At 43.2% G+C, this 11,517-nt stretch overlaps 1 protein-coding gene across 2 annotated transcripts in view; it reads right to left on the reverse strand.

Annotated features, from left to right (window-relative positions):
• Positions 1–4,683, reverse strand: part of ZNF527 (zinc finger protein 527) — a 59,751-nt gene extending 55,068 nt beyond the window's left edge. Inside the window, exons 1-2 of one of the 2 annotated variants that reach the window (XM_066348363.1) lie at positions 4,472–4,683; positions 1,701–1,775 (exon numbers count right to left, since the gene is read on the reverse strand). In XM_066348363.1, the coding sequence (XP_066204460.1) occupies positions 1,701–1,733 (33 nt within the window). In that variant the 5' untranslated portion in view covers positions 1,734–1,775; positions 4,472–4,683. Of the gene's footprint in view, positions 1–1,700; positions 1,778–4,471 lie in introns of those variants that run through there. The other variant, XM_066348364.1, reaches the window with a different exon arrangement.
• Positions 4,684–11,517: the final 6,834 nt, after the last annotated feature.

An 11,517-nucleotide genomic window follows, 5' to 3' on the forward strand; every position in this document is an offset into this window, starting at 1 on the left:
GTGGCCAGTTCTCAGTATCCATCTTCAATCTCTTCAGAAAAAATCAACTCTGTTGATCGTCACCTCCTCAAAGATTTTCTACTCTTGACTTCCAGGACCTATCCTGTTCTGGTTCTCCTTCTATATCAGTACTTCTCAGTCTCTTTTGCTGGTTTCTCTTCTTCTTGTCAGCCTCAAAATGATGACTGTCCTAAACTCAGTCCTTGGACCTCTTTCCTATCTACATTAACCACAATCCTGCCCCCAAGATAATCTTATCCTGTCCTCTGGCTTTAAATATACTAATAGCTCTCAAATTCACATCTCCAGGCCTGCACTCCAGATATATAATCAATATTCTATTGATATTCCAAAGGTCTTTCAAACTTATTTATATATAGAACTCAATTTGTGATTCCCAACTCACCCCACCCACTCTTTCCATTTCAATAAATGGCATGATCATTAATACAATTGCCCAGGTCAAAAATTCTTATAGTCATCCATGACGATTTTCTTCTTCTCACATTTCAAAACCAATCTCTGATCAAATCCCATAACCTCACCACCTCCAATGCCACCACCATGGTCCAGGCAGCTATAACCTCCTATCTGGATTACTGCCGTACTCTCCTGAATAGCCTCCCTTCTTCCACCCTTACTTCCTTGCTATCTCTTTTTCTTTTAAAACATAAATCACAAACACTCCAATGGCTCGCCTTCATGCTTAGAACAAAACTTGGAAGTTCTAATCGTGACTTTCAAGGGCCTACATAACTTGTTCCCCAGCAACCATTCTAACCTCACAGTGCTCATCTGCCCCCAACAATACTGACTCATTGCTATTCCTGGAACAAATCAAACATGCTTCTGGCCCTGGCCGGTTGGCTCAGCGGTAGAGCATCGGCCTGGCGTGCGGGGGACCCGGGTTCAATTCCTGGCCAGGGCATATAGGAGAAGCGCCCATTTGCTTCTCCATCCCCCCCCCCTCCTTCCTCTCTGTCTCTCTCTTCCCTTCCCGCAGCCAAGGCTCCATTGGAGCAAAGATGGCCAGGGCGCTGGGGATGGCTCCTTGGCCTCTGCCCCAGGCGCTAGAGTGGCTCTGGTCGCGGCAGAGCAATGCCCCGGAGGGGCAGAGCATCGCCCCCTGGTGGGCAGAGCATCGCCCCTGGTGGGCGTGCTGGGTGGATCCCCATCGGGTGCATGCGGGAGTCTGTCTGACTGTCTCTCCCTGTTTCCAGCTTCAGAAAAATACAAAAAAAAAAAAAAAAAAAAAAGCAAACATGCTTCTACCGCAGTACCTTTATACTTGTTACTGCTTCTACTTTTAAAGTCCTTCCCCAAATCTCTACAAAACTTACTCTCTACTTTCATTGAGGTATTTCTTTGCTTCCTCCGAGAGGCTATCCTTGACCTCCCTACTTAATAAGACACTTGATAATCACTCTATCCTTTGTTTCACTAGCATTCATTCCTAATACAACAAATCATGGTTCATCTAAAGAGGAGATTTCTGTTTCATCACACACTTGAGCATAACACTGAGTAAAAAAATACTAACTGTTTTACGGAAGAATTATATGAACAAATGGTGGAAAGAGAAGTGGAGAGGGTGCTCACTAGGCTGTCTGTGACTCTTTCTATAGTGCAAAGTCCTAAAAAAATGTTACTAAATTACCAAAAATGTTTGTTTCCAGAAATTTCTGAAAACATCAACTTACCTGGGACATGGATTTACAAAGTCCGACAGCCATTCTTCCTTCCTCCTTCAATTTTTTCTTTTGGAAAACAAAGTCCTAAGAAGGGAGAGTTAAGAAAAAAATATCCAAACATCACCATATTACTGATCTGAGCCTAACAAATATAGAACTACTGCCCCTTTTATGGTCCCCACAGCGTCAGCCATACCCACATCTAAGATCTGAGAAAAAGACCAAAGCTCACCTTAATCCCTGAAGATCTGATAATAAGAACACATAGCCTGAATTTACCAAAATCTAAAGTCCGTCCCATGACCAACAAGGCAGTTTATGACATGGTCATGCCTGCCCCTTGTACCTCATTTCCTATCTGCCCTTCTCCCCCTTGCTCACCCCACTGTAGGCTTGCAGATTTCCTTACAGTTCCTCAAACACTGTTTGTACTCTTTCTTCAGGGCTGTTGCCTTCGCTCTTCCTTTTGCCTGGACATGCCTCTCTCCCTGTCTTCATTCCTATCTGGGTGTGCTCAGTTGTCACCAATCAGAGGGACTTCTCTAAAAATTCTATCTAAAGAGAATTTAGATAGAATTTTCCTTTCAGTCTCTTTTTCCTCATCTTGATTTATTTTTCTTCTTGGCAATTAATGCCATTGAACATGTTACTTTTGTTTTCCTTTTTACTGTTCTTTCCAATCAATAGTGTAAGATCTAAGATAGCTAGGATTTGTTGGGTCCACTGGTATATCTCTAGTGCTAGAATAACACTAAAACCATTGCAAGTGCTCTAAATAGTTGATACATGAATAAAGTGCCTCCTGTAATATAGTGATGTTACACATGTTCTATGTCATTATCTTATTTAATCTTCAGAAAACTGCAAAGGTAGGTGTTATTATCACCGTTTTACCAACAAATAAAATTGAGTTTGAAAAGCTTAAAACAACTAATTCAAAGTCACAAGAGTCAAACTGGACTGTGACTCAAAAACTGAATCTCTTTCAAGAGACCACATGTCCAAATCGGATATATTCAACATAAACTGAGAAATCAATGCCATATATGTCTTAGAAAAGCATGTTTAGAGATGGCACATGTTACCCTTATGATGCCACAGAAATGCAGCCTGAGGCAATTATTGCCGAATTTAACACTAAACCAGTAACAAACTCCACCGCCTCAAAATATGTTCCTTGTACTCTCAGAGCCAACACATCTTCATTCTGAAAATGAAAATAGTTGTGTTAGACCTAGAATTTAGGATACGTGACCCCCTGATCTGGGCTACTTTGCACTAGTCAACTCAGCCTCTTACAAAGTTATTTCCTTAGTGCAATGCAGCTTGAAATTGTCCATAAAAGCCTTTGCAACCTGAGAGGAGACTAGAAGTCTTCTCAGCATCTGAGAGCCCTAAGCAGTATCTGCATAAAAGAAATATATTTTAACTTTCTGTTTGCCAATAGTTGAGTATCCCTCAGGCACTATTTTCCACGTTTAAGACGAACTATCTGAAAGAAAGTCTTGTTAAAGACTTGAGCATTATAGAGTCCCCAACCAGCATGCAGACTTTTCACGCTTTCACTCACTGGCTACAAGACCTTGGGCAAATTAATCCACCCCTCAGAACCATTTTTCCTTACTGTCAAGACTGTATGAGCCAATTCCTGGCAAAGAGTAGTGCCTCCCTTGTTTCCACTTAGATTTTACATACACAATTGGAAAGGAAATGAGAACATTTTTCTTTATTAACTGCGAAAATCAGAACCAAAAATTTAGCTCACTTAGTACAACAGAAAAAAAAAAGGTCCCGATTCAGCGCCAAACATGGAAGAGTTTGACAAGGAAAATGCTAAAATCTCTAATTCCCTGGCCTAAGGAGAGGAAGACTGAGCTTTCAGGGAGCGTTTTCCTCCCCCAGAGGCAGCCAATTTGAGGATGGTCTCACTACAATGTATTCAGACTGGGTTCTGTGATTCACAAAGGGACTGAAGGAAGAGACCAGATTTATTATAGTTCCCATGTCCCAAATGTTCCTAATCCAAGACCACAAACAACCCTCTAGTATACTCTCAGAACCCAGGGCCCGTATTTTTTATTTAAGTACTGTAATTAAAAGCAAGGACTCTAGAGCCAAATCGCATGGGTTCACATCCCAGTTTTGTCACTTACTGACTGTGTGAACTTGGGCAAATAATTTTCATCTCCCTGTGCCTCTCAATCACACTCTAAATCACACATACACACACAAATTCTTGCCCAATCACACACATATACATGATCACACAATCACACCTGTAATGTCACACACATCCACAGTTGCCTTAACACAAAGATAGAGATGATACACAATTACTTCAACAGAGAGACAATCATACACAATCACACAGTTATGCATCACACAAGGTTACACATTCTGTCACAATTACTCATACAAAATTATACTGCAGAGATAGATAGTCATGGGCACATCTGCTGTCACACACATCTAAACAGTTATAGCCACAGAGGCAAGTGGTCAAACATAATCACACACACACACACACACACACACACACACACACACACACACTATGTCACACTCACAGTCTCTCACAAACTGATACGCAGTTAACAGTTTTATACCACAGTAGACGGTCACAGTCGCTCACAATCACACATACGGTAACACACAAAATCACATTCTGTCACACCCGCAGTCTCTCACACAGTTATACGTAGTGACACACTGTCTCTGCAATTACACATGCCTGGTAGCCGTCTGCATCCCAGCTGGTCCACCCCAAGTCTGTCCCTTACCTCTGGCTCCAGCGTGAAGCCAGGCCCAGTTCACCTCCCGGCACCACGGGTTCTGGAAACCCGACCAGTGACCAGAGACCCGCAACGTTGCCTCCCAGAACCCCCAGCGAGACGGAGAGGAGTAAAGGTTGAGGAGCGCTGAACCCCAGAAGTCAGCTGGGGAAACATTCAACTGCAAGGACTGGGAAACCTATACTCTCTCAGCTTTTCCTTGCGACACTGGGAACCACCACCCCCAGAAGGCTTTGCGCTCCATGTTCTGAACTACATTTCCCAGAGGGCCCAAGGCCCGCCTCTGCTGCGCTCAGGCGTTAGAGGGGCGCCGGCCTTAGGTGCTCCCACCGACCGCCGTGTACGAGTCGCCCTGGGCATTTAAGTGACCCTGGGCAAGTGTGTGTGTGTGTGTGTGTGTGTGTGTGTGTGTGTGTGTGTGTGTGTGTGTGTGTGTTAAGTGACCCTGGGCATGTGTGTGTGTGTGTGTGTGTGTTAAGTGACCCTGGGCGTGTGTGTGTGTGTGTGTGTGTGTGTGTGTGTAAGTGACCCTGGGCGTGTGTGTGTGTGTGTGTGTGTGTGTGTGTGCGCGCTCAGGCGTTAGAGGGGCGCCGGCCTTAGGTGCTCCCACCGACCGCCGTGTACGAGTCGCCCTGGGCATTTAAGTGACCCTGGGCAAGTGTGTGTGTGTGTGTGTGTGTGTGTGTGTGTGTGTAAGCGACCCTGGGCGTGTGTGTGTGTAAACTGAAGCTGCGTACATCTGTGCCTGTGACTGTTTGTTTAGGTGTGGTGGTTTGTGTGTGACTGTTACAGTAATATGTTATAGTAAATATATAGAAATATGGAAAAATATAGAATATATATAGAAATAAATTAGGCTATAATATTAAAAGCTGTTAAGGCAAGTGAATAAGGCTACGCCCTCTGGGTGGGAGCTAATCTAGTGTGTAGGGATGTGATAGGCAAGACCGTGCCCTCTGCGCAGGGCCCAGTCAGTGTGTGTGTGAAATTATACATAGATAAAACGAGCTCCCTGTGACAACCCCTTAAAATCATAAATTCAGAATTGGCTTGATGTGACAATTCTGTAGACTAACATAAAAAAAATTTAGCTCCATGCGAGGAACTCCCCAAAAGTGGCTTGATGTGATAATCCCATAGATTAACACCTGTTAGAAGGCATATACCAGAAAACACACTTAAACCAAGGGGGCCCCAGCTGCAGTCAGTCATCTAGACTCCAACCTTGATCGTGGACTGTCTCCACACCGTTCTGACCAAGGACAGCCAAGAGGAGCTCACTGTCAGGGTCCCATTAAGCTGAACCCAGGCACGCCATAGGATCTGTGAGTAATAAACTACCTGTATGATTCTTGCAAATAATTTATGTGTTGGCCGTGTCTTTCTTCTGGTGGCAATTGGTCTCAGTACCTGTACGTAGACTCCTCGTAGCCACCTCAAGAGTAGTCTCAAAGAGGCCACCAACCTTGCTGTTAAGCAGAAGTGTCCCACTGCACAGAGAAGTTGGATCAGGGATTCCTGATCAACATAGAGCTTGAGCTATACTGGGACACTGTCACTGCACATTTTTGTGCTTGTGCACCAGGGAGCGACAGGTTCTGTTATTGCAGCCAGTTTCTGAATTTTAAATCACATCCTGTGATTGGGAGCCATGGTGTTGGACAGGTTGAGGGTCTGTCATGCCAAGAATGTGAGTGATTGTGGGTGAGTGAGAGTACTGTCGCTGACTTTGAGCTCGACCGGTTTATAGCTGTGTTGCTATCCCAGAGGTTTCAGGAGTTTACCTATAACAGGTGATGGAACTTTATTTCTCGTCATACTTTAGGGTTGAGTCCGAAGAAGAAGTCTGTATGTGTGTCTGTGTGTGACTGTCTCCAGCTCTGACTGTTCCAACCCTCACCCCCAGCCACTAGCAGGGGTCACTGTTATCTTCATGTTTATATCCCTTTTCTACTTGCACCTGATGTGGGCACAGAAGGGTAATTAGATTCCATTTGTAGGAAGAAGCGCATTTGCACCAAAGCCATTTATGTTGTAGCCAGTAGCTCTGGGGTTTCTCTTGTTGCTGCTTCCACTTTTTCACTTTACAACTTTATTTAGTGTCCAGCTTTAAGAAACTGCCCAGCCTGACCTGTGGTGGCACAGTGAATAAAGCCTCAACCTGGAACCCTGAGGTCGCTGGTTTGAAACCCTGGGCTTGCCTGGTCAAGGCACATACGGGAGTTGATGCTTTCTGCTCCTCCTGCCTTCTCTCTCTCTTCTCAATAAAATCGATAAATAAAATCTAAAAAAAAAACATCTATTATGTAAAAAAAGAAACTGTCCACAGTCAGGACAAATGTGAGCCCCTGAGTGATGTTAAATACAGAGCTACACAGTAGTTAAGTAGTAAAAGAAAAAAATTATTCAGGAACTATTTCAATAAGGGAAAAGAGACTTCAGTATAGAACTGGGCTCAATTCGTACTGTTATTAAATATGCACCATTTCTTATAATTTTGTGAGAATGAATAACATTGTTAAAAAGTTTGGGGGAAGAAAAATGAACTTGGAGGAGTATATAAATTAATTTACTTTCCAGCAAATTTAAAAAGGATAGTGTGGTGATTGTTGTCATTGCTTAAAGCTGCAAGCATGCCTTTCTCTATTTTGTGATGCGGGGGCTGAGACTCTGACAGACACCTCCCAATCTTTCTTGCCAACTGGCTTTCTATTTTAGTTTGCCAATAGAGGCATTAAAGGGAGATTCAAAAGGAGAAAGGGAGAACAATCTCACTTTCCACTCAGTTTTTCAGTGTCTCTCTAGCAGCAGAGGAGAGCTATAGCTGGCCTGCAGATTCTTTCCGCTTTCCTAGCAGAGAGATTATTTTCAGGTAACAGCCAGGCTGAGACCCCTCTTCAGAGATCTTAGGCTCTCATAAATCCATCTCTTTACCTTTTGGTCCCCAAGCTCCAAGGCATTCGCTGTTTCTTGAAGTTACAACTGTACCACCCCCTTTTTTTTCTTTCAGTCCTTCAACATTGTGTGATTAACTTCCTGTAACTAATCCCCTGTTTGAAATTCTGCATGTAGTTCTGCTTTCTTGACTAGACTCTGATGGGCTGTCCTACAATTTTTTAAGTAGTGTAATCACTTACTTAGTTGGCAGACTTCGAGGACCACTGCCCTACTCTACTGGAGGTGACTGTGACCAACTGGTGTTGGACTTGGTGGTTTGAGATAAGAAAATAATGACAAAAAGTCATCCTATGATCAACTACTGGCATATGAAGACATGATCATACACATACAAAGTTTCTCTGAAGGTATTCCTTGCCAGTCAAAAATCAAGTATCTTAAATTTCTAGCATTTAATTTGAAATGTCCAAGATGATCTCTAACCTGCATGGTAATCAAGTCCAGGGAAGAGCTATTTGATGGATTTGCCAGTAGCATCACAGTTATCATTCAAACAATGCCTACCTAGTAAGTTTCCCCATTAAAGCAACCAACTATTAAATGCTTATAGAGCCTTAAAAAAATTACTTGCTTTTTTTTTCCTGAAAGTAACAATGCCAATTTCATAAACAGCAAATCACTTCAACCCTAGTAGCCAGACTCCCTTTGTTAATGACTCTGGCCTTCACCAGAGGGCTGTTTGTGGGAAAGAGATTAGAGAGATTATTCTCTAAGGACGGGTTCTCCATTCAAGAACTTCCCTTTCTTCCACATATCCCTACTTACAAAGATCTTCACTCGGATGCACCTTCCAGATCTTCCCCGGTCTAGTGATGAAGAAGAATGCTGCTTTTCTTTTCTTTTCTTTTCTTTCTTTCTTCCTTCCTTTCTTTTTCTCTTCTTTTCTCTTATTTTCTTTTCTTTCTTTCTTTTTTGAAACTTTACAAAGATCTTCACTCGGATGCACCTTCCAGATATTCCCCTGTCTAGTGATAAAGAAGAATGCTGCTTTTCTTTTCTTTCTTTCTTCCTTCCTTTCTTTTTCTCTTCTTTTCTTTTCTTTTCTTTCTTTCTTTTTTGAAACTTTCACTGACAAAGACTCTCCTTGATCAAACTTGAATCAGGCTCCTCTGAACACTTCTCAACCTGACTTTAACCTTTCAACTTCAATGTTTGCCTTTGCATCACTTAGTTTTAGAAAGAATTCTGTCAAGTCGGTTTAGCCACAGTTCCTGATATGTGATCACAATATCTAATTGAATACCTTATCCACCCAGGTGATATGTGATCACCCTGGCCTCTCCTCACCAAGAACCTTGGTCAGTCTAGCAAGAATTCCTCCTTACCCTGATGTCTCTCTCTTCTTAGTAATTTTCTACACACTGGTGCCCCCCTCTCCAACTTGCTCCTTGCCTATAAATCCCCATTTGTTATTTGGATGAACTCATATTTTTACCTATATTCTTGTAATTTATATAATAAATATACATTTTCCCAACTTGGTTATTATCTAATATAAATATTTTATGATGAATCACTAATTGTTCTCATGAATTCATAGTGTGAGAGTCATGGTATGTGATTTTTTGAGGTTAAACTATTATATATGAAAGGCTGAAACCACAGGCAGAACCAAAAACATATGGCTAGTATGTTCCAAAAGGAAAATTTATTTTAAAAACACCTGGGTGCAGGCCCTGGCCGGTTGGCTCAGTGGTAGAGCATCGGCCTGGCGTGCAGAAGTCCCGGGTTCGATTCCCGGCCAGGGCACACAGGAGAAGCGCCCATCTGCTTCTCCACCCCTCCCCCTCTCCTTCCTCTCTGTCTTTCTCTTCCCCTCTTGCAGCCGAGGCTCCATTGGAGCAAAGATGGCCCGGGCGCTGGGGATGGCTCCTTGGCCTCTGCCCCAGGCACTAGAGTGGCTCTGGTCGCGGCAGAGCGATGCCCCGGAGGGGCAGAGCGTCGCCCCCTGGTGGGCAGAGCGTTGCCCCTGGTGGGCGTGCTGGGTGGATCCCGGTTGGGCACATGCGGGAGTCTGTCTGACTGTCTCTCCCCGTTTCCAGCTTCAGAAAAAATAAATAAATAAATAAATAAATAAATACTTAAATAAAATAAATAAATAAATAAATAAATAAAAACACCTGGGTGCAGGTGGGTTGGGACAAAAAAAAAAGGGAGGGGTCTCAGCCCCGAGCTGTGGGAGGGAGCAGTAGATACAGGGGTTACTGCAGGCATTTGCTGGCATGGGGCTGGGTGCACCTGGACATGCTCTGATTAGCATATCTTGGTCTGTGGCCTTGGTCACTGACTTGTCAATCAGCAGGAGGAGGTTGATTCAGCTGTAGAAACATCTCCTCTGCGAGTTCTTTCTGATGTAGCACAGGCCTAATCAGCATGGTCCTCTCTGGTGTCCTTGGTAAATCTTGAAGACAGTCAAGGTCAGGAATCTCCCAGGAATAGCTAGGTCCTGGCGCCTCTGGGCCTGTGGCTAGGCTTTTACAAACCATCATTGTGATATAAACTCCTCTAATCGTCAGGTCCCTCCCCAGTGTAAGCTTTTCCCAGCATTCCTGCAAAGGTAAATAAACTTTTTGCTCTACTTCAAAGTAAAGGCCAGAAAGCCATTAAGAAAGAATAGCAAGCAAATGAACTACAGCCTCACAGTGGGGGATGGAAATGTTCTGTTTTGGACACTTCCTCCTCCTTGGGGCCTGCACCATTCTCCAGCTGGTAGCTGAGTAGTCATTTTATCTATCAATATACATTAGGGTTGGGGGTTTTTTTTAGGTTTTATTTATTGATTTTAGAGAGGAGAGAGAGAAAGAGAAGGGGGGAGGATTGGGAAGCATCAACTCATAATAGTTGCTTCTCGTATGTGCCTTGACTAGGTGAGCCCAGGGTTTGGAACTGGCAACTTCAACATTCCAGGTTGATAGGGTTTTTTTGTTTTGCTTTTTGATGTTGTTGTTTTTTTAGTGATGGGGGGGGGGGACAGACGGGGACAGACAGACAAGAAGGGAGAAAGATGAGAAGCATCAACTTGTTGCGGCACTTTAATTGTTCATTGGTTGATTTCTCATATGTGCCTTGACCAGGGAGCTCCAGCCAAACTGGTGACCCCTTGTTCAAGCCACTGACCTTAGGCTCATGCCAGCAACCTTGGGCTTCAAGCCAGGAACCATGGGGTCATGTCTATGATATCTATATATCTTGCAAAATGATCACCACAGTAAGTCTAGTTACCAACATCATACATAGTTACAAAAACTTTTTTCTTATGAGAACTTTATAATAATTTTAAATATGCAATATGGAGTCATTGTGCTGTATCTTATAATACCCCTACGGTGTAGAGGCCCTGAATAGAAACATAGAACAGGAGCAAGTTCAGTGCCATAGGGCAAAAGCCACGGGGCATCACTGACGGAAACTACCAAACACAGTACTATGCTGAACACAGAACATGACGGGGATAGAATTAGAAATTCTGGTTAATCAATAGACGGGGTAGATATCTCAAAAGTGAGGTACTTCCCTTGCCCTTTTGTCTGCTCTAAAGAAGGTCACCTTCCTGACTTCCTTATTCTTGTCTCGGCTTCCCTTTGTGTCTATCAATAAGTACCCATAGGGACCGGGGATCAGGGCCATTCTCATGAAACCAGTATAGGGGATTGTGAGGCGGTCTCCCCAGGTCCCGCAGTGCACCCCATCTGGTCTCCGAGTAGTTATTGTCTCTGCAACACCATGACTTATTTATTTTACTACTGGAAGTTTGTACCCTTTGAGTCCCTTCACCCATTTTGCTCACACCCCACCTCCAGCAAATGTCAGTCTGTTCTCTGTATTTGTGAGCTCAATTTCATAAGTTATTTGATATTTGAAGTCAGTAGTTCTTGTTTGAATTAAGAATGAGATAAAACTAAGAGTGAAAAAACCAAGAATGATTTCTTATCTTTATTTTTAATTTGCCACTCATATACTTTGCACCAGAATGTTTTTCTATAACCCTGCCAGGGGAAGGATAAAAGCACAGTTTTACCAGGGCTTATTTGTCACTGCTTATTGAGGCATTTGGAAAGAATCCCTAACCCTAATAT

Source organism: Saccopteryx leptura, chromosome 9 (genome assembly GCF_036850995.1).
Source record: "Saccopteryx leptura isolate mSacLep1 chromosome 9, mSacLep1_pri_phased_curated, whole genome shotgun sequence".
NCBI classification, from domain to species: domain Eukaryota; kingdom Metazoa; phylum Chordata; class Mammalia; order Chiroptera; family Emballonuridae; genus Saccopteryx; species Saccopteryx leptura.